The 24,445-nt window shown below is 41.2% G+C and overlaps 1 protein-coding gene across 2 annotated transcripts in view; it reads right to left on the reverse strand.

Moving 5' to 3' along the window:
- Nucleotides 1-24,445, reverse strand: part of BUB1 (BUB1 mitotic checkpoint serine/threonine kinase) — a 365,871-nt gene that overhangs the window by 254,378 nt on the left and 87,048 nt on the right. For both annotated transcript variants that reach the window (XM_077283132.1, XM_077283131.1), the window contains exons 16-20: nt 23,794-23,940; nt 16,460-16,572; nt 16,205-16,366; nt 12,565-12,722; nt 5,246-5,423 (exon numbers count right to left, since the gene is read on the reverse strand). In XM_077283132.1, the coding sequence (XP_077139247.1) occupies nt 5,246-5,423; nt 12,565-12,722; nt 16,205-16,366; nt 16,460-16,572; nt 23,794-23,940 (758 nt within the window). The remainder of the gene's footprint in view (nt 1-5,245; nt 5,424-12,564; nt 12,723-16,204; nt 16,367-16,459; nt 16,573-23,793; nt 23,941-24,445) is intronic.

Consider the following 24,445-nt stretch of genomic DNA (forward strand, 5'->3'; position numbering starts at 1 on the left):
GACTAACATTAGCGACGCATTTGCAACGCATTGCCAAATGTCGCGTCCGTTTTGCGACGCTTGGGCGTGTGTTAGCGGACCGTCGGGAGAAAAAAACCTTACATGTAACGTTTTTTGCTCCCGACGGTCCGCTTTTTCCGACCGCGCATGCGCGGCCGGAACTCCGCCCCCACCTCCCCGCACTTCCCCGCACCTCTCAATGGGGCAGCGGATGCGTTGGAAAAATACATCCGCTGCCCCCGTTGTGCGGCGGAGACAACGCTAGCGTCGGGAACGTTGGCCCGACGCACAGCGACGGGTCTTTCCCGACGCTAGTGTGAAAGTAGCCTTAAAAAGACTCTCAAGAGACGCTTTGTGTTCCTTAAAATGGATGCCTGCACACGTCACAGAGTGAACTATTTTGCTATCAACGTTCGATATGCTTGTGACAACAAAAAAATTGTTAATAAGACGCTGGCAGCAAAAGGTACTAAATCTCATTACAGCAGCCAGTTTCTCCAGACTTAAGTGGAAAAAGTTCTGCAAGATTATGAACTCAAAAAAGAACAGGTTCTTGCTATTGTAACTGATAATGCTTCAAACATGACTAGTACAATTAAACTGATGAATATGAATAATGAAGGTGAACAGCAGCCAGAAGAACATTTCACATTCAGTATGTTGGGAGATGGAAGGCCACAGTCCTATTCCCATAACTGAGAAACAAACAGATATTACTACAAAAGAACAGCTAAATTATTCTTTACAATTAGATGATCTTGTTGAAGCTGCTTTTCCTATTCATCACATGCGCTGTGCTGTGCACACGCTGCAGCTGGCAATAAGAGATAGCTGCAAGAGGGACATGCTGGAACTCTGATTAGCAAAATGAGGAAATTGGCTATTGCTGCCAGAGCCCCTAAAATTGATTCCATCTTGAAGAGACGTGCTGGAAAACGGGCAATTGTGGATCAAGCCACTCGGTGGGGCAGCATCAATTTAATAATTGAGCAATTGCTTGAGCTGAAACCCTTCCTTGTAAATTATGGCCAACCCTCAGGTAACACTACATGAAGGTCAATGGACACAGGTGGCTGAATTGAAGGAATTGCTTCATCACCCATTTACAGTGACTAAAAAGTTACAAGCTGAGGATTTAACTCCTGGCATTTTTATGAAGGAGTGGAAGAACTTGTTGTTTTGCCTGTCCCAAAGAGGAGGTTTAATCGCAGATGGCATTGCTGCTTCAATGAAACGGAGAGAGACACTGCTATTAGAAAATAAAACTCCGGTTAGTATTACTTTCCCCTCCTTTTACTCTCATGGAGATATACCTTCAAATACACTGCGCTATGCACTTTCCTTGACTGCAATGTTATTGCTGGTTACAATGATTGATTACAATGGTTATTGATTTTACCTTCTAATATGAACTCATATGACATTTAGGTGATTATCACTAAAAATATTTTTTGCACTGCACTTTATACTGCTCAAATTGTATATCATTTTACTGTTCATATTATGGCGTAAATTCTCCACTCTTTACATATGGTATACATTGATTACATTTATTAGTGCTGTATGTTCTGACCTGCTCCCATCGGTTTTATTATATGTTTTTTGTGGGGGGGGGGGGGGGGGGTTTACCATGTCCTGTCATTCTCTATTTTTAAACAGTCCTGTCTGGGTTAGTGTCGCAACTTAAATAAAATGAAGTTTGTTATATGTAATTGACATTTGTTATCTATTGATTTTTTTTTTAAAATAGCGGTCACGATCCATGTTTGGATCTACGGCAGATCTGGCCTCTCAGATTAAAACTTTTTTCCTTTCAGGCTATCAGGGGTTAATGCAGTTTTTCCCCGGTGGCCGCTGGTGTAATTGCATTGCTAGTTCAGCTGATGTGGGTGGTGACCACTCCCAACTTCCTTTAAGGTCACCTGTTTAATCAGGTCCTTCTGGAAACCAACCTAGCTGGAGAAGGAGCTTGCTGTGTGCTGTGGTTCTTCAGCTGAATACTGATATCTGGTGCCTTACTCTGCTGTGCACTGCATTGCAGCAGAGAAAGCTAAGTGTGGTGTTATTTTTTGTCCCTTTATTGTCTATAACTTCCCCTGTGTTGTATTAGTGCAGCAGAGGGACCAGTGCTCCCACCTGCCAGTTCCCTACTTAGGGATATGTGCAGGGAAAGTGAGGGACTAGGTATCCTGCTCGGCGATGGGTTGAAAGAACCTGTATAGGGATGCTAGTAAGAGCAGGGCACATCCTCAGGTGAGTGCAGGAGGTGTCCATTCTGCGTTCCCTAACAACAAGGCCCACCGTTATTAAAGTGTCCCCTTGTGTGTTTCGCCGTTTTGTGAACGTCCCCTCGTCGGGTTGGGTCACGCTAGGACAGTCACGTCGTGACAATAGCCTTTCTTTTTCCGACAACCCCGTGATGCCTGATGACAGTCTTTCTCCTCATGCTCAAAGATGGAAGCTGGAGCCTTCAGGACAGGTATCCCTCTCACTAAGTTCCAGGAAACTAAAAAGGGGGTTCTGGTGTCATAGACAGGTCTCTGTTTTTATATTAATTTTCCAACCCAGCCCCCACACTGCCCTGGTTTTTTCTGGCGGATGAGTCTTTAAATTTAGTCCCTGGCTTAACTCGAGGCCTGCTCCTGCAGCCGGGAGATGACCCCGTCATCCTAGGCAATCAGTTGTGCGGGCTCTCCAACGCTCTCCGCCCACAACCAATCACTGCACGTCTTGCTCCCTCGAAGCGTGGAATGTCCCATGGTTTCCTATGTCCCCAATGAAGCAATGGAGAAATGAAGATTTTAGGTTATTACCGTAAAATCTCTTGGAGCCTTCACTGGGGTGTAAGGAGGTAAAACACAAGAAGAGTCTGGGGGCGGTTACGTTCTCGGCTCTGTGCCTGGAACCATTGAGCTGTGCTGCAGGTTCCCCAAGGGGAAGACTTAGAGACTGGGACAGGAAGGAAGCGGGCAGAGAGCGGGAAAGGCACGAGCGCAGGGGACAGAGCAGCGGTCAGAGCAGGGTGCAGCTGCGCTCCGGGAGAGAGAGAGCTCCCGGTCTGAGGACAAATAGAGGGAGACTGCCCAGAAAGACTGCATCTTGTGAGTACATGAAAGCGGACTCTGCTGTGACTGGAGAGGGGTGCTTTGAGACTCGTGTAGAGACATTGGCCCGTGCAGAGACTTCGACCCCCTGGTCCCCGCGGTATCAGTACAGAGACTGTGATTCCTGGTACAGAGACTTAACAGTGCAGAGCCCCTGATTCCTGGCTGTGCTGTAAAAGCTAAAGACTCAGAGCCTGTGCATACCACATTAACTCCCGAAACCCCAGGCAGCAGGCTCCTAGGGACTACTCAGCCCATAGACAACAGAGGGACGACAAGTGCCGCTGTTTCTCGGCGTCTACGTTGGTGAAGACGACCCTTCAAGCAAGTCCTCATCAGACTGATAAGTGTTTTTTTCTCAAGAAATCCTGCTTAATTCTGTTATATTGTTTGACTCCCATATTTTTGCACTGTTTTATTGCTAGTTATTTTCCATTGCTTCCTCCCTGCGAGGAGAATCTGATTCCTGTTATTAAACCCCTCAACTGTTGGTCTGCCTGTTCCGTGGTGACATACTCAGTACCTGCATACTATTACAGGGGGACACAGCACCTACCCTTTCTAAATGCCTCTCTTGGGCCAGTCTGTATTTTATTTTCAGTTGCTTCTCCTACTGCTTTCACACTAACTGATCAGCTTGGTTCTGGTTGGTGAGCTGTAAGCTACTGAGGAGGAACTAATTTTTTTATTGCCTAGTGTCAGCAGCAGACACCTATGATTCCTGAGTCCCCCCCCCCCCTCAATAAAGGCTCAGGGAAAAGGTTTAGGGTAAAATCCCCAAATCTTCATATTATGTATAGCGCTGTGCATAAGGGAAAATTTCACATGAGCTCTGTCATTTTGCATTTGCAGATGTGCACCAGAGAATCTCTCAATGAAATTATGTGACATGTCACATGATAAATCAGGTGCTTGGGGGGCCCATGCCCTCTAAACTGCTAGGGACAAGGCTACTCTAAATCCACCACTGTATATAGCACAGCAAGGACAGATTCTCAGCTTCTTCAAGATACCGCTTGATAATTAGTAGTTTATTTAAAAGCAAAACACCGAACTCATCAGGGCAGACTCATTAAAAAAAAGCATTTTGTCAGTAAAATTGGAATAAATTGAGCCAAATATATAAAAAGGCACACACCTATTATTAATTTGTCAGGTTCAAATTTGCAATAACATTTGTGACATTTTCTGGCATAAAGCGGTTGTCCACTACTTTTTCATTGAGGACTTATCCTTAGAATGCACTTAGAATACACTTTATGCAGTTAATAGCCCTCTGTGTCTGTACTGCTACATACTTAAGCTGTTAACTGGTTCATTCAGCTTTACATGAACACCCGATCCTTACACTATGGCTGGTCCAAATAACGAAAGCAATTGTTACCATCCACCTCACGTGTCTCCCCTTTTCCTCATAGTTTGTAAGCTTGCGAGCAGGGCCTCACTCCTCTTGGTATCTATTTTGAACTGTGATTTCTGTTATGCTGTAATGTCTATTGTCTGTACAAGTCCCCTCTATAAGTTGTAAAGCGCTGCGGAATATGTTGGCGCTATATAAATAAAATTATTATTATTATTAGAATTGGTTATCAATGTCTGATCGTCCAGGGTCCAACACCCGGCACCCTTGCTGATCAGCAGAGATCGGTGACAGCATTCGCCTGTTCTAAGTACTGACTTGCAGAGCTGGAAGTCTTCTGATAGTGGCCGCCGCGGGGTACTACAAATCCGCCTCCTATTGATTTGCACAGGAGACGGATGTGTAGTACCAAGCCTCGGCCACTACTAGAAGACACAGCAGCTCTGCAAATGAATGATTTCTGCTGGAGGCCGTTGCAACCAATAACAGCTGATCGCGGCAGTTCTGACATTGATGACCTATCCTAAAGATAGGTAATTAACGGAAAATTAGTGGACAACCTCCTTGATAAATCTGTTAAAAGTAGTTGGCCACGCTTTCTTGATACTCCACGCTCAACTTTTCAAGTGCTAAGAGCAGAAATCAAATGTCTTGCAAAATTTGTGTTTAAGATATTAATGCTGGAAAAATATTAATTGATTATTCTGCCATCCAAGAAAATACTTTTAAACCTTAAAGAGAATATTTATAGGACGACCCATAAGAAGGATTCTCAAAGTACCTGATAATTCCATGGCTTATTTGAGAGCATTTCTGTACACTGGAATCCTGATGTCTCACACTTTCCAGTGAACACTGTTCCCTTGGGGAATAGAGCCATATCTATACTTTGGCCCAGATCAATCAGTGCCAGTCCGTGAGATAAAAGGTCCAGATTACAGGATTCATTTGACATAAACCTGAGAAGATAGAAATATAAAACAGGCATAAAATACTGCATGGTAAGTCTTGAGAGGCATCATGGAAAACACCTGGTGATTCTTTCCCTACTAATAGAAGAAGTTCTGTTAATTTTTGTATTTGCTAAAACTATGAAAATATAGTGTGTGCACTTTGTAGTGTACAAATATCAACAGACTGTCACTTTCAAACAGTGTACTGGTGTGAACAGATGCATATCATGAGTAGCCATCTCCATACATAAATAAAGTTGCACTCTAACGCTATAGCATGCAACTTTGTCAGTTATGTATGGAGATGGCTATTCATAGTATGCACCTCTCCACACCGGATTTGTTTGGAAGTGACGATCAGTATGTATGTGTATGTGTATATATATATATATATATATATATATATATATATATATATATATATATATATATATATATATATATATATTTATATACATACACACACATACTCTGACCGAGCACTCTTCCCCTCAGCCCATGGTAGTTTTAATAGCAGCAGAATCCTACCTTCCCATATAAATGTAGGCTTTCAGCCCAGGACAATATTCACATTAGCAAAGGTTCCCAGCAACAAAAAAGTCACCTTGCTGTAACAGCTGGGCATGCATGAATTGGCCAAATTATGTGCCAAATCTCTATGTTTTTTCCTCTTTTCTAGAGCAGTAATGACATGAATAAAATTTGAATTACATGCTTTAGCACTTCAGTGTGCAACTTTGTCAGTGCTGTCATTCCTATATGTCCAATAATAAGCGTTAGACACTTCAAACTCAATAATTCAACATAATCTTATACGGTTTATCACTGTTAGGCCTCATTCACACGTCAGTATTCTTTGATCAATATTTGAATGCGAAAACCAGGAGTAGAACTTACAGAATCTATACGTGAAGGATTGACACTTGTCGTCTGTTTTGGACACTCCTGGTTTTGGCATACAAATACTGATGTGTGAATGAGGCCTTAGATAGGAAGTGATTCCAACGCAAAGTGATAAAATCACTGATCATTTTTATTCAATCTTAAAATGAAAAACAAATAAAAAGGTTAAAGAAAAAACACCAAAAAGGAGGGGGAAAAAGCACATCAAAGTCGGTATGTAAATAGAAGTGTGGGACAGAATGCGGGGGTAGCCACAGTACAAAACCTGACAAATGCGCACACTGTTTGTGACAGCAAGAAAAACGCATAGCCTGCCGAGGAATGTGGTCTGCGCTGTATAATACTAGAAGAGTTCAGGAGAATGCTAGGGAGCTGATGAGCAGGCCTACCCAATTAATGCTGTATGCACAATTCCTGCACAGGACATTGTAAAAGAGTGAATCTCAGGGAATGCACATACAGCAGTGTACCTAGATGCAGTCAGTACCAGAGCTCTGCACTAGTACAACCCCTGGCAAAAATTATGGAATCACCGGCCTTGGAGTATGTTCATTCAGTTATTTAATTTTGTAGAAAAAAGCAGATCACAGACATGGCACAAAACTAAAGTAATTTCAAATGGCAACTTTCTGGCTTTAAGAAACACTAAGAGAAATCAAGAACAAAAATGTGGTAGTCAGTAATGGTTAATTTTTTTTAACCAAGCATAAGGGAAAAATTATGGAATCACTCAATTCTGAGGAACAAATTATGGAATCACCCTGTAAATTTTCTTACCCAAAACTAACACCTGCATCAAATTAGATCTGCTCGTTAGTCTGCATCTAAAAAGGAGTGATCACACCTTGGAGAGCTGTTGCACCAAGTGGACTGACATGAATCATGGCTCCAACACGAGAGATGTCAATTGATACATAGGAAAGGATTATCAAACTCTTAAAAGAGGGTAAATCATCACGCAATGTTGCAAAATATGTTGGTTGTTCACAGTCAGCTGTGTTTAAAATCTGGACCAAATACAAACAACATGGGAAGGTTGATAAAGGCAAACATACTGGTAGACCAAGGAAGCCATCAAAGCATCAAGACCGGAAACGTCTAGCAATATGTCTCCAAAACAGGAAATGCACAACAAAACAAATGAGGAACAAATGGGTGGAAACTGGAGTCAACGTCTGTGACCGAACTGTAAGAAACCACCTAAAGGAAATGGGATTTACATACAGAAAAGCTAAATGAAAGCCATCATTAACACCTAAACAGAAAAAAACAAGGTTACAATGGGCTAAGGAAAAGTAATCATGGACTGTGGATGACTGGATGAAAGTCATATTCAGTGATGACTCACGAATCTGCATTGGGCAAGGTGATGATGCTGGAACTTTTGTTTGGTGCCGTTCCAATGAGATTTATAAAGATGACTGCCTGAAGAGAACATGCAAATGTCCACAGTCATTGATGATATGGGGCTGCATGTCAGGTAAAGACACTGGGGAGATGGCTGTCATTACATCTTCAATAAATGTACAAGTTTATGTTGATATTTTGGACACTTATCCCATCAATTGAAAAGATGTTTGGAGATGATGAAATCATTTTTCAAGATGATAATGCATCCTACCATAGAGCAAAAATTGTGAAAACATTCCTTGAAAAAAAGACACATAAGGTCAATGCCATGGCCTGCAAATAGTCTGGATCTCAAACCAATTGAAAATCTTTGGTGGAAGTTGAAGAAAATGGTCCATGACAAGGCTCCAACCTGCAGAGCTGATCTGGCAACAGCAATCAGAGAAGGTTGGAGCCAGATTGATGAAGAGTTCTGTTTGACACTCATTAAGTCCATGCCTCAGAGACTGCAAGCTGTTATAAAAGCCAGAGGTGGTGCAACATAATACTAGTGATGTTTTGGAGTGTTTTTTTGTTTGTTTTTCACGATTCAATAATTTTTTCCTCAGAATTGAATGATTTCATAATTTTTCTCCTATGCTTGGTAAAAAAAAGTAACCATTACTGACTACCACATTTTTTGTTCTTGATTTCTTTTAGTGTTTCTTAAAGCCAGAAAGTTGCCATTTGAAATGACTTTAGTTTTGTGCCATGTCTGTGATCTGCTTTTTTTCAACAAAATTAAACAACTGAATGAACATACTCTCCAAGGCCGGTGATTCCATAATTTTTGCACCAAAAGAGCTTCCCAAGGAAAAAAAAAAACCACTGTACACCAATATCTCATAAGGTATAGAAGGAAAGTGTAAGCGAGATAAAGAATATAATGCTGCCTATGGGAGAATGGCCCTATAGACTGTGGAGCTGGCTGTGTTCCCCTCACACCTGACAGAAGAAGCAAGCAGCGAAACGGCAATATTGGTGTACAGTGGTGGCTTTTAGCACTTTGGGTCACGCATTTTTTAATAAATGTTATCACTTTTTCAAATTTTGTGTCACATAGGCCCCTTAAAGCACCTTGAAATTTGACGTGATTGCCCCCCCAAAAAAATTGGGTTTGTAAATTTTGCTGGAAAAATGAATGATTTGCTGATTAACTTTTAACCCTTCTAACTTGCTAACAAAAAAAAAATACATTATGTTTCAAAAGTGATGCAGATGTAAAGTAGACCTGTGGTAAATGTTAACGGTGTGGTATAAGTATCTGGTTTAAGGGAAAAAAAATTCACAGTTTAAAAATTGCAAACAAATAGCTAAATTTTCAATATATTTTCATAAACAAATGCAAATTATATCAACCTAAATTTACCACCATGATGAAGTGCTATGTGTCACAAAAAAGCAGTCTCAGAATCAGTGGGATCGGTTGAAGCGTTCCAGAGCTATAACCTCAAAGTGACAGTGGCTAGAATTTGGCCTGTTCAGGAAGGTGAAAACAGGCTGCGGGGTTAAGGGGCGTCTGAGACCTAGCCCACATTTCATATTGCTCATCTAATGGAAGTACTTTTCCAGTTACCAGTCTTTAAGAGAATCTCCACCATTAGTTACAGTTGCTTCAGTTTCATTTATTTTTCAGCTTCTCATGACCCTCACTAGGCTTCGACCAACAGTGACATCTGTTCCATGGGCTGGCTTTCTTCACTTTCCTAACTCTACAAGCTTCTCCTCCTTCCCCTCAAGTTAAGGGGCTATTTGTATACACTCCTGCCCTGAAACAGAAAGTTATCAAAGACATCTGCTCCATGAGTTCTGCTCTTCTTCCGAGTGCTCAGTCTTCTCAGCCAGCCCCATTCCCTCCATCACCATTCCGGTGTTCTAATATGTAACTCCATCCCCATTATAGTGTTATCCTCACCAAGCATGCAAGGACAATTTTAGCCTTGCGCACGTGGTAATATAAAATATTGGCTTCGGAGCGTTCCCTGCAACCAGTCTGGTGCATAAGATGGTCTGGTTATAGCCAGAAGTTGTGCAAGATGACGACTGAACCTTTATAAGTAAGGTATAGTCAGAAGTCCATAATTCACATTGTATAGTTTGTGTGGTTTTAATGAATGTGTATAGATTACACTGGTCTACAAAAAAAAATAATTTCTGGCATGGACTTTAAGAACAGTTTTAGACTAATTTGAGGGTGCTGAATTCAAATCTGATCTTATAATTTCTCTATCACATCACGTTTTTGCGCTACAGGTATATAGCCCATTTTCAAGAATTCCATGATAAATACAAGTAGTGTATGAAAAGTGTCGGTTTATACGGTTCAATAAGGTAAATTTAGTTTTCATTTAGTCTCCCAATAAATGTGAGAATATCTTTGTTTTCTTTGAACATAATTCCCATTGGTTATGATAACACCCTTGTTTTCTGTGCTACTGGGACAGTAGAGCTACAGCAGTGCATTGGGTGAAAACTGAATGGCCTCAGCGACAGAGTTTGGCATCTGGCGATAAGAATGTCATCCATGATCCTCTAGTGGATAGGAAGGACATTGTCTTTCCTCCCTTACACATAAAACTTGGATTGATGAAGCAGTTCGTCAAAGCTCTCAATCACAGTGGAGAATGCTTTAACTATATACAGTATGTTCAACTTTTCCTGGTCTTAGTGAAGAGAAGAAAAAGGCTGGAATATTTGATAGAACTCAAATAAGAACACTTATGAGACACCCAAATTTTATCATATCAATGAATGAGACAGAAGAAAGGGCTTGGAATGCATTTTGTAATGTGGTGCAGAATTTCTAGGGAATAAGAAAGCAGACAACTATGAAGAGATTGTGGAAGAGCTACTAATCAGTCTGCAAAATCTTGGATGTAGAATAAGTATCAAGATTCACTATTTACACAGCCATTTGGACTTTTTTCCAGAGAACCTTGGGGATGTGAGCGAGGAACAAGGGGAGCGTTTTCATCAGGACTAGTGTTGAGCGATACCGTCCGATACTTGAAAGTATCGGTATCAGAAAGTATCGGCCGATACCGGCAAAGTATCGGATCCAATCCGATACCGATACCCGATACCAATACAAGTCAATGGGACTCATGTATCGGACGGTATTCCTGATGGTTCCCAGGGTCTGAAGGAGAGGAAACTCTCCTTCAGGCCCTGGGAACCATATAAATGTGTAAAAGAAAGAATTAAAATAAAAAATATCGCTATACTCACCTGTCCGACGCAGCCGGGACTTCAGCGAGGGAACCGGCAGCGTTGTTTGTTTAAAATTCGCGCTATTACTTGGTTACGTGAATTCCCGGCTTGTGATTGGTCAGGTCGGCCATGTTGCCGGGACGCGGACCAATCACAGCAAGCCGTGACGAAATTACGTCACGGCTTGCTGTGATTGGTCCGCGTCCCGGCAATATGGCCGCCCTGACCAATCACAAGCCGTGACGTCACGGGAGGCTGGACACGCGCTCACTTTAAAATTGGCGCGTGTCCAGCCTCCCGTGACGTCACGGCTTGTGATTGGTTGCGCCGCGGTCAACCAATCACAAGCCGGGAGGCTGGACGCGCTCATTTTAAAATGGGCGCGTGTCCAGCCTCCCGTGACGTCACGGCTTGTGATTGGTTGCGCCGCGGTCAACCAATCACAAGCCGGGAGGCTGGACGCGCTCATTTTAAAATGGGCGCGTGTCCAGCCTCCCGTGACGTCACGGCTTGTGATTGGTTGCGCCGCGGTCAACCAATCACAAGCCGGGAGGCTGGACGCGCTCATTTTAAAATGGGCGCGTGTCCAGCCTCCCGTGACGTCACGGCTTGTGATTGGTCAGGGCGGCCATATTGCCGGGACGCGGACCAATCACAGCAAGCCGTGACGTAATTTCGTCACGGCTTGCTGTGATTGGTCCGCGTCCCGGCAACGTGGCCGACCTGACCAATCACAAGCCGGGAATTCACGTAACCAAGTAATAGCGCGAATTTTAAACAAACAACGCTGCCGGTTCCCTCGCTGAAGTCCCGGCTGCGTCGGACAGGTGAGTATAGCGATATTTTTTATTTTAATTCTCTCTTTTACACATTTTAACATTAATGTTGTTGCGATACCCGATACCCGATACCACAAGAGTATCGGAATCCCGGTATCGGAATTCCGATACAGCAAGTATCGGCCGATACCCGATACTTGCAGCATCGGAATGCTCAACACTAATCAGGACATTAAAACAATGGAAGAACGATATCAAGGCCGGTGGGACTCACATATGATGGCTGACTATTGCTGGAGCTTGATGAGAAACAACCCAGAAGCTGTACATCACAGATCAGCCAAGAAAAGAAAGTTCAAATAACTGCCATTTGTCATTCTTCTGTGTGCCATATATATGTGTTTTTACATTTTGTAGTTTAATTCTGTAAGTATTTTTGATTTGCTGTACATAGACTGTGTAATCTTTGTTATTCCTTGATTAAAAATATACAAAATGTAGTACCGAAAATCATGTGTTTTTATCATAAAACATTAGATAGGAGTAATTTTCATCAAAAATTGAAAATATCTCGAAATGCCTGATGTCATAGCCAAAAACGGAGCTCATATTCGTAATCAGCAGCCAAAATTGACTTAAAATATGTTTTAAAACCTTTTGCCAGAAAAATTGCGTTGACAGGTGTTATAGTTAAAAAAGTGACTATTCACATGTCCCTGCAAAAAGAAAAAAGCTAGAATATAGTATTAAAGCATTTATAAAAATAGAGTTTTTCCTCCTAAATAACAAAAAATACATAATGAGTAATAGAGGCAAGTAGCAGCCAAGACATGAATAGCAGAAGACATGACACTTCTAGCACTTACTTTTCTCCCAGGGCAAAGTTGTCAGGTTTGATGTCTCCATGGATGATACCGATGTCATGGAGTCGCTCTACTATGTATAGGATGTTGATCGCAAAGTACATGACAAGTGGCATCGGCATCACTTTGTCAGTCAGCTTCTTGTACAAATTAATGGCATTCTACAATTACAACATATCAAGACCAATGTTAACCAAACACATACAGCATAGGAGCAACTGGAAATGCATGGAGGTAAAAGAAACTGAATTGCTTGGGTAAAAAAAAGTCTTAAAAAACAATACTATTGTCATCATACAGCGCTGGTTTAACCCCCTCATGACCAGGAGATTTTTTTCAGCCATAACTTTATTTTTCCTTCGACCTATCCATATGAGGGCCTGTTTTCTTTACGGGACAAGTTGTGCTTTTGAATGACCATTCATTTTATCATGTCATGCACAAGGAACAAGAAAAGAAAATCCAAGTATGTTAAAATTGCAAAAACAGTGCAATTCCACAACGGATTTTCATTTACCATGTTCACTGTATGGTAAAACTAATGATTCCCCAGGTAAGTACGATTACACAGATTCCAAACATGAACATTTTTGGGGTTTTTTTTTTAGATGTGAAAAAATTGAAAAAAAATTGGAATTCGCCAATGTGCTGAGACACGTAATGTCTTCAATTTTCAGGATATGGGGCTACATGAGAGCATATTTTTTGCACCCTGGGCGGATGTTTTTATTGATACCATTTTGGAGTAGATAGTGTTTTGATCACATTGTATTATAGCATTTTATTGAACTGTTGCGGCAACGAAAAAAAAAAAAAGCAATTTTTTAATTGTTATGCATTTTACTGATTGGATGTTGATGAATGCAGCAATAATAAATGAGTATTTTAAAAAAAAATTTTTAATGGGACATAAGGGGGTGATTTAAACTTTTGAGGTTTTTTTTCATATTTAAAAAACTATTCCCCACTAACTGTATTGTGTTAGTCCTTTTATGGGACTTGAAGCTGCAATCGTGATTGCTTGTACTATACATAGCAGTGCTCATGCATTGCTCTGTATAGCAAAAACTATGTTCACCTCTCAAAATCAACGAAATGCTGTTTTTCACAGAAGAATTGTCATGACAAGCCGGAAGGTCTTCAGCAGACCCTCGGCTGTCATGGCAACCCATCGGTTGACGATCACGTCAGGGGGGTGTGGAATGACGCGCCCACCTGCTGGTGTGTGTTAAATGTCACTGGCATTTGCAATGTTAACAACCAGGGGCAGAGCCATCATCTGCCTGGAAAACTTGGCATAGGAGTCTGCATCAAAGTCTGGGAGACGACATGTGACCTAACTATACATCATGTTGTGAAGGGGTTAATGCTTCTGCAATCCAGCAGGAGCCAGTCTACTACATCTGAGAGAGGGGCACAGAGAAAAGGGCAGAAGCCGTTTCTAACCTCTCCTGACTTCACGTAATGGGTTCTTTGTGAGCTACAATCGTGCAGTAGCGGCTAGTGATGAGTGAGCATGCGCACCAGGGTGTTGGGGTACGCATCAAGTATTGCCAGTGCTCAAGCGCCATGCTAGAATCCCCGCCCTGCATCCGGAGATTGCCTGTCATAACCGGTAATACCATAGTCAACGAGTACCAATGACACCGAGTATCTCAGCATGCTCTGATGATACTTTAACGAATAGTCATCAGACAGGAAATAGGAGAAAAAAATATAATAGCTGTTAGATAGTGTAGTTATGGAATGGTAGGGAATTTTTAAAGCAATTATATTAGAAAATAGCTTAGATTATGGGCCTAAATAGATAGGGAGCTTGGAGCAAAATTACTTTGCCTTTGAACCACCCCTTTAATAACAACCTTCTGTGTAAATGAGAAGAAGTAGTCCTAGAAGTGATATGGCTTTCATAAAGCCCTGATCTCAACATCAAGCCTGTGTGAGACCAGAACTCATACTTTGCACTGACGAGGGGCAATACCTGAAACAGTGTCAGCAAACTGAGGATCAGGTACGGCTTTTATCCCAAATCATGTGACAAGTAGTGATGAGTGAGTGTACTCGTTGCGCGGGTTTTCCTGAGCACGCTCGGGTGGTCTCTGAGTATGTATGACTGCTCGGAGATTTAGTATTCCTTGCTGCAGCTGCATGATTTACAGCTATTAGCCAGCCTGAGTACATGTGGGGGCTGCCTGGTTGCTAGGGAATCCCCACATGTAATCAAGCTGTCAAGTAGCCTCAAATCATCCAGCTGCAGCAAGGAAAACTAAATCTCCGAGCACTAAAAAATACTCGGAGGTCACCCGAACAACGAGTACACTCGCTCCTCACTAGTGACAAGGCCCATTAAAGGGTCGATATTGACTTTAGGATTGCTATTCCCAGTAGGGGGCACTAAAGTTCTAGTCTTTCTCTTGCTCTTTGAAGAGACAATTTGCATAGATTATATAAAGAAACAGAAGGATCTAAACAAGCCTACATCCACAGAAGATCTGTGGTTAGTTCTCTAAGATTTCTGGAACAACGTCTCTGCAAAGTTCATTCAAAAATTGTGTACAAGTGACAAGTATACAGATAAGAAATTATGTGGTTGTGAAGGAACTAGTTAGTCGCACCAAATATCATTTTGATTTCTCTTTTGCTTGTTTACTTTGCATTTTGTTAATACAAATAAAGTTTATATTCTTGAAAATATCCTTACTTTGCAGTTTTTTTTCCCCATACCTAACAAAACCTTTTACACAGGACTAACAATACATTAAAATGTTTAAAAAAGTACAGGAGTATAAAATAAAATAAAAAAATAAATAAAAATAAAAAACACAAAACAGTCAACTTTTATGACAAATACAATATCAATAGAAGTCGAAAAAATATTTAAATTTGGCAGCCCCACAAATCAAAAAGCTAGAATTACTAAAGAATGTCCAGTCATTTATGTGCAAAACACCCTGGCTGTTATAGGGAACCTGTCACCCCCAAAATCGATGGTGAGCTAAGCCCACCGGCATCAGGGGCTTATCTACAGCATTCTGTAATGCTGTAGATAAGCCCCCGATGTATCCTGAAAGAGGAGAAAAAGAGGTTAGATTATACTCACCCAGGGGCGGTACTGCTCCGATGGGCGTCTCAGGTCTGGTCCGGGGCCTCCCATCTTCATTCCATGATGTCCTCTTCTGGTCTTCACGCCGCGGCTCCGGCGCAGGCGTACTTTGCCCTGTTGAGGGCAGAGCAAAGTACTGCAGTGTCAGAGAGGTCAGAGAGGCCCTGCTCCTGCGTACTGCAGTACTTTGCTCTGCCCTCAAAGTACGCCTGTGCCGGAGCCGCGGCGTGAAGACCAGAAGAGGACGTCATGGAATGAAGATAGGAGGCGCCGGAGCGGACCTGAGACACCCATTTGACCGGACCGCAGCAGGACCGCCCCTGAGTGAGCATAATCTAACCTCTTTTTCTCATCTTTCAGGATACATCGGGGGCTTATCTACAGCATTACAGAAGGCTGTAGATAAGCCCCTGATGACGGTGAGCTTACCTCACCATCGATTTGGGGGGTGACAGGTTCCCTTTCAAGGGTTTATAAGACGTAACAATTCTTGCTTTACAAGACATATCTCTGCAGCAGGAATTACAAGGAAACTCTCACCAGTAATGACCCAAAATTGTACAGCTCTCCCTCCAGCACACTGCCATTCTGGAAAATGTGTGCAGAATGGAAACGGATATACAGATGCCGGAACTCTGGCTTCATTCGCTGGGAAATCTGTGTTCCAATGTAGAATTCCCATGGCTTCCCCGGCTTCTGAACCTGTGAAGGAGACCGGACGTTGGTTTTCTTATAGTTACAAGAACCCCTACTCATTCTCCGCATAGCATAAAATATATGGATTCCTGCAACTACCTTCAAAATCACTTTCTGATCGCTCTGTGTGTGGATATCCCATGTGGAGGCTTGATACACATGTGCAAAAGCACCTTCTCCAATTAACTGATTAATGCAAAAGGATTGGGAGCCTGAAAAATAAGAGTCAACGTTAATAAGATTTGCATATAATCATGGCAGACGCAGAAGGTTCATCTGGCACATCTCTTCAGTTTGCTAACTTATCTGCTGATGCTTTTAACCCCTTCCTGCTGAAGACAATTTCAGTTTTGTCCTCCCCTCCCAAGAGCCATAACTATTATTTTTCTGTCGGCAGACGTATGAGGGCTTTGACTTTGAGGGATGATGAATTGTACCTTTGAATGACCCCATTCGTTTTACCACAATGTTCTGGAAAATGGGCAACAAAAATTCCCAGTGCAGTGAAATAGTGGGGAAAAAACCCCACACAATTCTGACAGTTTTTTGGGGAACGGTTTTTAAGGCATACGTTGTATGGTAAAATGACCTCACAATACCATGCTCATCAGTATTGGTGCGATAACTAACTGGTCTAGCTATCAAATTATTTTGGTGGTGAAAATAAATAAATAAACAAACAAATCAGAACTTTACTTATTTTTTATTTTACTGTGTTGCCATTTTCCGAAACCGTAACATTTTAATTTTGTGGTCGATGGACCCGTGTAAGGGCTTATTTTATGCAGGGGCCAGATGACATTTTTTATTGATACAATTTGGGATAGATCTGACACTTTGATTGCTTGTTACAGCATTTTCTGGTATTGCAGTAACCAAAAATCGCACAAACTGGGGATTTTTAATTCTTTTCCTATTTAAAGAAGTTATTTTTATAGCAAAACCAAAAGCCTGTGCCGGACTATTAAGTTAAGTTAGAAGTTGGTATACGTGCAAAGTTTAAGAGCACGTTCACACTGTGACCATTTCACAGACAAAAACCCCTAAAGAAGCAAAATGAGCATATACTGTACTCTACAACAAGTAAAGGTGTAAATAGTGACTGTGAATAACAGGATACTTCGTTCATGCTATGTTTATCAGAAAAGCATAAACCATGTCACTGTGTACCCAACAGGACAGCCCTAACCAGTCTAGTATTAAACCTTCATTAGTCTTTTTATATTTTAACAGATCAAGCTGACGGCTAGTGCTATACCACAGTATTGCTGCATTTAGTAAACATCAGTCTCCTTTGATGCCTAGCCAAAGGCTGGATTTCAAGGGAGCTCCGTTAGGACAGGCACTTAAAATGGTATTCCCATCTCCAAGATCCTATCCCAATATGTAGTAGGTGTGATAATAATAATATTAGCAAATATCTCCAATTAGGAATGTAGTATAATTCTTCTGATTCCCTATGTATCTTTCCTCATGTGCAGGCATTGCAGACCAGAGGTAACAATAGTTACGACCACTAGAAACTAGATAACTGTCACTTTATCAGATGTCGTAACTCTACCATGGATACCTAAGGTCCTGCAACGCCTGCACATGAGTAAGGAGAAAGTGAATCAGAACAACTACTATATTTCTAATTTGTAGTATTTGCTAATATTATTGTTATGACATCTACTACATATTGGGATAGACCCCCTGAAGAAGCGACTCACCAGCGAAACGTGCATTGGGGACCGCAGGCACAGTGTGCACTGCTGTCAGCCATGGGTAATTACTAACATACTTCTTCCTACCATCTACATGTCCGTCATTTGGTCCATCTTCCTGCAATTTGGATACATGTATGTACCTTGGGGTAGATTCTCTACTGCCAAACAGTCTTTTGTACGCTACTGTGCTATGTAATTTCTTGGAACTCTGTTATACTGTGGCCACAGTGCAGAGTTCATCTTTTGAGACCCACAGTGTATTTTGGCGCAGTATATATAAACCAGGGACACAATCCAACATTGGATACATACAGTATTCCCAGGACGGACATGTATGAATATTATGAATATATACCAAATAATTGCTAATACCCATTGAGCTCCTTAATTAGTGCCACTGACCGCCTAATCTCTGGGCTCATTGTCACTATCTTTTGCCATCATTTCTACTTTTTGCCCAATCTTTCTAAGCATTTTAACGTGTGTGTAAATTTCTAATAAAACTTGCTTTGATTTTGATAACTTTTGTGGCATCAACTCCGAGTTCCTCCTTTTTTGTATGCATATGGAGATAGGGGAATAGGATATTGGAGACGGGAATACCCATTTCAGTCTTCAAAAGAACACCAGTTGTCATAGCGATCCATCGGCGACCTGCGATCATGTGACGGGAACGCTGATGGGCACATAAAATAACGTGCCCCCATGACCAAAGATTAACATCAGCATTTAAACAGGTTAAGAGCTGCAGGTGGCACTCCGCAACACCCACGTCTGTTGGAGGCATATGATGGATGAACATCACAACCATCATCTGCTGGACGGCAAGCAAGCCTGCATCAAAGTCAAGGAGCCGACATATGACATAACTGTACATTTTTGAATATAGGGCAGGAATGTAGATGACAACTTTTCCTCTCCTCCAATTTGTGGTGGAGATACAGGGCGCTTCAAGTTCTGGCGCCAATTTTAGTTTGGTTTAACCAGACATTTCATTTCACTCTAAGGGTATGCACTTTAAACCCACTATGACTGTTTCCAATCATTCATCGGCAGCGTCCTTGGCATCAAAACAGATGTCCACAGTTCTGACTGAAATGTAACTCCCATAGAGAAGGTCAGAACTGGGCCAGTGAGGTCACGGGATATTTATCCTCATTACTGACCGAGAAGTGACTGAAACAGTGCAGGTGCCACCACCCTATAACGGAAAGACCAAGCCTGCCGGGAGGACTAAAGGTCACTTTATCATGGCAGCGGGGCTCTCATAATGCATTTAACCCCATATCTGCATATTAAGAGCATATTACATGACAGTTCCCTTTAACCCCTTCACATTGAAGTGTTTTTTCACCTTCCTGACCAAGCCAAATTTTACAATTCTGACCTCTGTCACTTTATGAGCATACAACTCGGATACCACCGATTCTGAGATTGTTTTCTCGCGACGTGTTGTACTTCATATATTAGTGGTAAATTTAGTTTGCAAGGATTTGCGTTTTCGAAAAAATAAAAAAATTAAAATTAGAAAATCTAACAAGTTGATCAGCAATTTCTAATATTTCCAACAAAATATATATTTTTTTTTAAGGGACCACATCACAAATTAAGTGACCGAGGAGCCTATATGACATAAAAAACAAGTTAGACCATTTTTTAAAAAAACTGCACCCCTCAGAGTGCTCAAAACTACATTCAAGAAGTGTTTTAACACTTTAGGTGCTTCACAAGAATTAAAGAAATGTGGAGGGAAAATCTTAAAATTTAAGATTTTCGCCACAAAAATGTTACTTTAGCCCCAAATATTTTATTTTCACATGAATAAACAGTAAAAATCAAAAGTTGTACAATTTGTTGCAGAGTTTCTCCTGTGGACAATACCTCAGATGTGGTCAAAAACTTCTTTTGAGGCACAGTGCAAAAGCTCAGAATGCAAGGAGCGACACATTATAATATATTGCATATTATATAGTGCAGATTTTGCCGTCTTGGTTTACAGGTGACATGTCACATTAGTAGGGCCTCTTAGGCGCCAGAGAACAGAAACGCCAATAAATGACCTTTTTACAAACTTCAGCTCTCAATGAATTCATCTATAGGGTGCAGGAAGCATGTTGATACCACAGGTGTGTCACAGAGCCTTATACCACTGGGTGGTGAAGAAATAAGAATTACATTTTTACCACAAAAAATTGTTCTAGCCCCAGATTTTACATTTTCACACAGGGATCGGGTAAATATTGCACCAAAATGTGTCCCACAATTTCAGCTGAATGTGGCAATACCCCATATGTGGCGGTACAGTGCTACTTAGCCACACAGCGAGACTCTGGAGGGACGGCGCGCTATTTGACTCTTGGAGCACAGATTTTCCTACAACAGTGACTCAGTAGGTGTTTTCCAAAAGTAAACATCAATGGATATTGCCCTGTGAAAATTGCAAATCTGCCGTTGTAGTGCCCATACACTGCTTCTGGAGATATGGACCCCGTAAAATTAAGTGGGCTCTTATTAATACAGTAATGAGAAATACATGGATGCTAAATGTGGTTTAGGCACACTGGCCTAATATTTGGATTATTTGGATAATAAGGGAGTAGTTTTTCGGCCCTGTTTTTTGTTAAAATGCCTTGTTCCACGTATTCCTTTAATAAAACCCGTAATTTTTCATTGTATTTGGTTGTAGGGTTATTGCTAAGAAAAAGGTATGTCTCAGTGTCATTCAACTGTGACATAGCTTCGCTTATATAGAATTCTTTATCCATGATAACTAGATTACCTCCCTTATCCGCTCTTCTTATTACAACATCGTCCCATTGTTGCATTTCACGAAGCGCTTTTTGTTCTTTATATGAGAGGTTTTTTGTGGGCTCTGGATATATTATTGCTTCAATATCTTTAGTGACCGCTTCGTGAAATACATCAATGACGTTTCCTGGAGTTACGGGGGGCATGTAGTTAGATTTAATACCCCCTTTGCAATGAGGCAATTTTAACTTTTGTCATCTGCATAAATTAAATAACCCAATGAACATTGGACCGATAAATCACATAATTCGTGATTTTATTACCTGCAAGAGTAAATTCTTTATCTATATATTATTTTGTCCCTGCGAATATTATTATATAGGGAAAACCATTCGACCCCTAATAACTAGATTTCGTGAACATTACAATTCCATACTAACAGGCAAAGGCTGCATGCGCTTAATAAAACACATGCAAGAAAAGCACAATGGAAATCCAGAGCTGTTGCAGTTTGCCGGGCTTGAAATTGTTAAATTCCCTCCCCAGGGAGGTAATCACAATAGCCTGCTTCTAAAACATGAAGCAAAATGGATAATGAACACAAATGCTCAAGGACCTATTGGTCTGAATGTTAAGTTAGATTTGGCTATATTTTTGTAACTTCTTGTACTACTGCAATCGGCGTAAATAGAATTTATATTAATATTTATTGTGAAATATATTTTGGAAAAAATTGTAGCAATAATATTAACCCTTGTTGATGTTCAGACCTTTTCCTATAAAGGAAGTGACATCATTTTAACTTAACATGGACCCGTAGAAGCGCACACCGCGCGAAACGGCCGTCGTCCCACTCAGACCCCACGCACCCTCACCGTTTTCTGCCAAACTGCATGCAATGACTGTAACCAGCTGATTGGACTATTAAAGACTTCAGTTTCACGCAAGCTGGGTGAGTGCCGCATATTTTCTTTCCTTTCTATGTGGATTTGAAGATTGAATCATTCTATATACATATGCTGAGCACCAACCTACCAGTGGGGCGTGACGCCGCATGTCAATAGGAAAAAAGGGTGTAAACTGAGAGAAAAAAAAAAATCTCCTCTATTGTCGGCAGTGTTCCTAGTGCCATTCAATCCACTGTTGCTTCTATGTTTATTAAATATGTTAAGAGCACAAAAATGAAACATTAGAAAATTTTCGGCACAAATTTCCAATATTTTTATAAATAAACGCACACTATATGCAACAAATGTTTTGTTAGGTCACAAAAACCAGTCTTAGAATCGGTGGGATACGTTCAAGTATTCCAGAGTTATTACCACATGAAGTGACATTGGTAAGAATTTGAAAAAATTGGCCCGGTCAGTAAAATTAAAACAGGCTCTGGCACGAAAGGGTTAAAAAGATGAATACATTCGGATCATAGGCCAGACGGCATCCACAGTGCCTTTATCTGCCTCATTATAGGGAAACTTCCACTGGGGGTTCTGTCTGAAACATGTATTTCAGAGATCTACATGGAAACCCCTGTGCAAGTGCTCAGTGTAGAGTGCAGGATAAATGTGAGCTGAGCCTTAATGCGATCTTTGGGAGGCAGAATGAACAAATCAACAGAAGGTGAAGAATTGGTTTTATTCACTTTTTACGCCATTTCTCGTGCAGTATATGGGATTACACAACTTTATTCTTCGGGTTGGAGCGATTATAGAAATACAAGAAATATATCTTTTTTTATGTTTGGCTGCTGTCACTCACTAAAAGAAGCTTTTTGTAAAGAAAAAAATATTCCTGAATTGCTGGTGGTTGTTGATTCTGCCTCACAAAAATCGGAATAGAAAGCGATCAAAAATGTCATGTGCCCAAAAATGGTACCAATATAAATTCCGACTTATCCCTAAAAAACAAGCCTTCACATGACAACAGAAATATGGAAAAAATTATAATTCTCAAAATCTGGCAATGAAAAAGGTTCTTTTTTGTTTTGCCTTTTCCTTTTACAAACAAGTTTTTGCATCATTTTTTTTTTTTTATGTTGGTCAACGTGTGGTAAAAGCAATAAGACGATTTTCTTCTTTGGGACAGTACGATTACATGATTACATTGATACCGCATTTAGGCCTTGTTTTTATGTTTTGCCGCTTTTACACAAAATCATCTTATAAAAATAAATTGTTTTTCCATTGCTATATTCTGAGAGGTATAGCTTTTTTACTTCTCTGCTGATGGAGCTGTATGGCTGCTTTTTTGCGGCACAAGATGAGGTTTTCACCTATACCATTTTTATTTACATGTAACTTTTTGATCTTGTTTTGTTCCAATTTTAGTTCGGCAGTATGTCCTGATCTGAGCTTGATGTCGCTATAGACAACGACATCAGAGGGGTTACAAGCCTGAAATTGGTAACAGTACAGATCTTGGGCGTTGACGCAGGGTGTCAACTATGATATATAGCTCGTTGGTTAATGTGCCAGCTCTGTGAGTGAGCCGATGCGATTGTCGTGCATCACATGTCTGTTTGTGGGAAAGCACCTCCAGCACATTGGGAAGGGGGTAAGAACGGGAAGCAGGCAGTACAGTTCTTACCTTTTCTATGGATATTCTTTTTTCCCCCCAAACGGTGGGAATCTACATTTCCATCCTAAAGAAGCTGCCTTTTTATGAGCGAGCTTTAAGTACATGCCCACGCCGCTATGTGCAGGAATGTCCAATCTCTAAGTCCTCTAAGCCTCAGTCTACAATTACATTTTAACAATACCACTCGCCCCCGGACTTTTAATGCAATAAATTACAAATATCACTGAAGCATCATCACAATGATCTTATGTAACAGACATGGCATAATTAGTTCATAGTAAAAGTTCTACCAACTTCTACAGTACTTTAGCTCTCACAGCACAGATATGAGCACGAACAGTGTCGATGGGCTAAACATCAGATAAGTCAGGTTATAAACTACAATCGCTTTTGTCTTACCAAGCTTTACTTGTGTTTTCAACTTAAAGGATGGCACATTAGTAGGCCATTGATGGTAACTGCTCAGGGCGCTAAGTGGTGTGGGTAACCGAGACAGGAAACTAGTGAGCAGGTTGTCATCCCAGGCATTCTCCACTATTACTTGCTCTGGTGAAAGGGGAAGAGAAAAAAAAAAAACAACTGAAAAACCAAACTGAATGAAGCAATTATATAGACTGCAGAAAACCCCATGTGCATACAGCCTAAGGCTTTCCGTAGCCTCCCTGACTGATGGGACTACATGGTGAGGCAGCGGACACAACTCCTGCCCTGAGGACAATGTAGGGGTTTCCAGGACCAAACTCCGTTAACCAGAATGAAATAATCTTGGCAAGATCCAAGTTTAGGTTTGCCAGCCCAGAATCTTAGGAGAGCTGTGATGAGCACGGTCCTATTCTCCATATACCGTAAATATCCAAGTATGCCCGATAAATATTAGTACACCTACCTTGCATGAAGATGTCCAAATCTGGAGGAATCAGGGTGGAAATATCACAATTGTGGGGTGAAGGTCAAATTGTGCTACTCCCTTAAAGGGGTTGTCTGTACCAAATTGATAAGTCTGCAGACTTACGATTCCCCCCAGCGCATGCACTGCGCGCTGCGGGGATTT

The sequence above is a fragment of the Ranitomeya variabilis genome, chromosome 2 (assembly GCF_051348905.1).
Source record: "Ranitomeya variabilis isolate aRanVar5 chromosome 2, aRanVar5.hap1, whole genome shotgun sequence".
NCBI lineage: Eukaryota > Metazoa > Chordata > Amphibia > Anura > Dendrobatidae > Ranitomeya > Ranitomeya variabilis.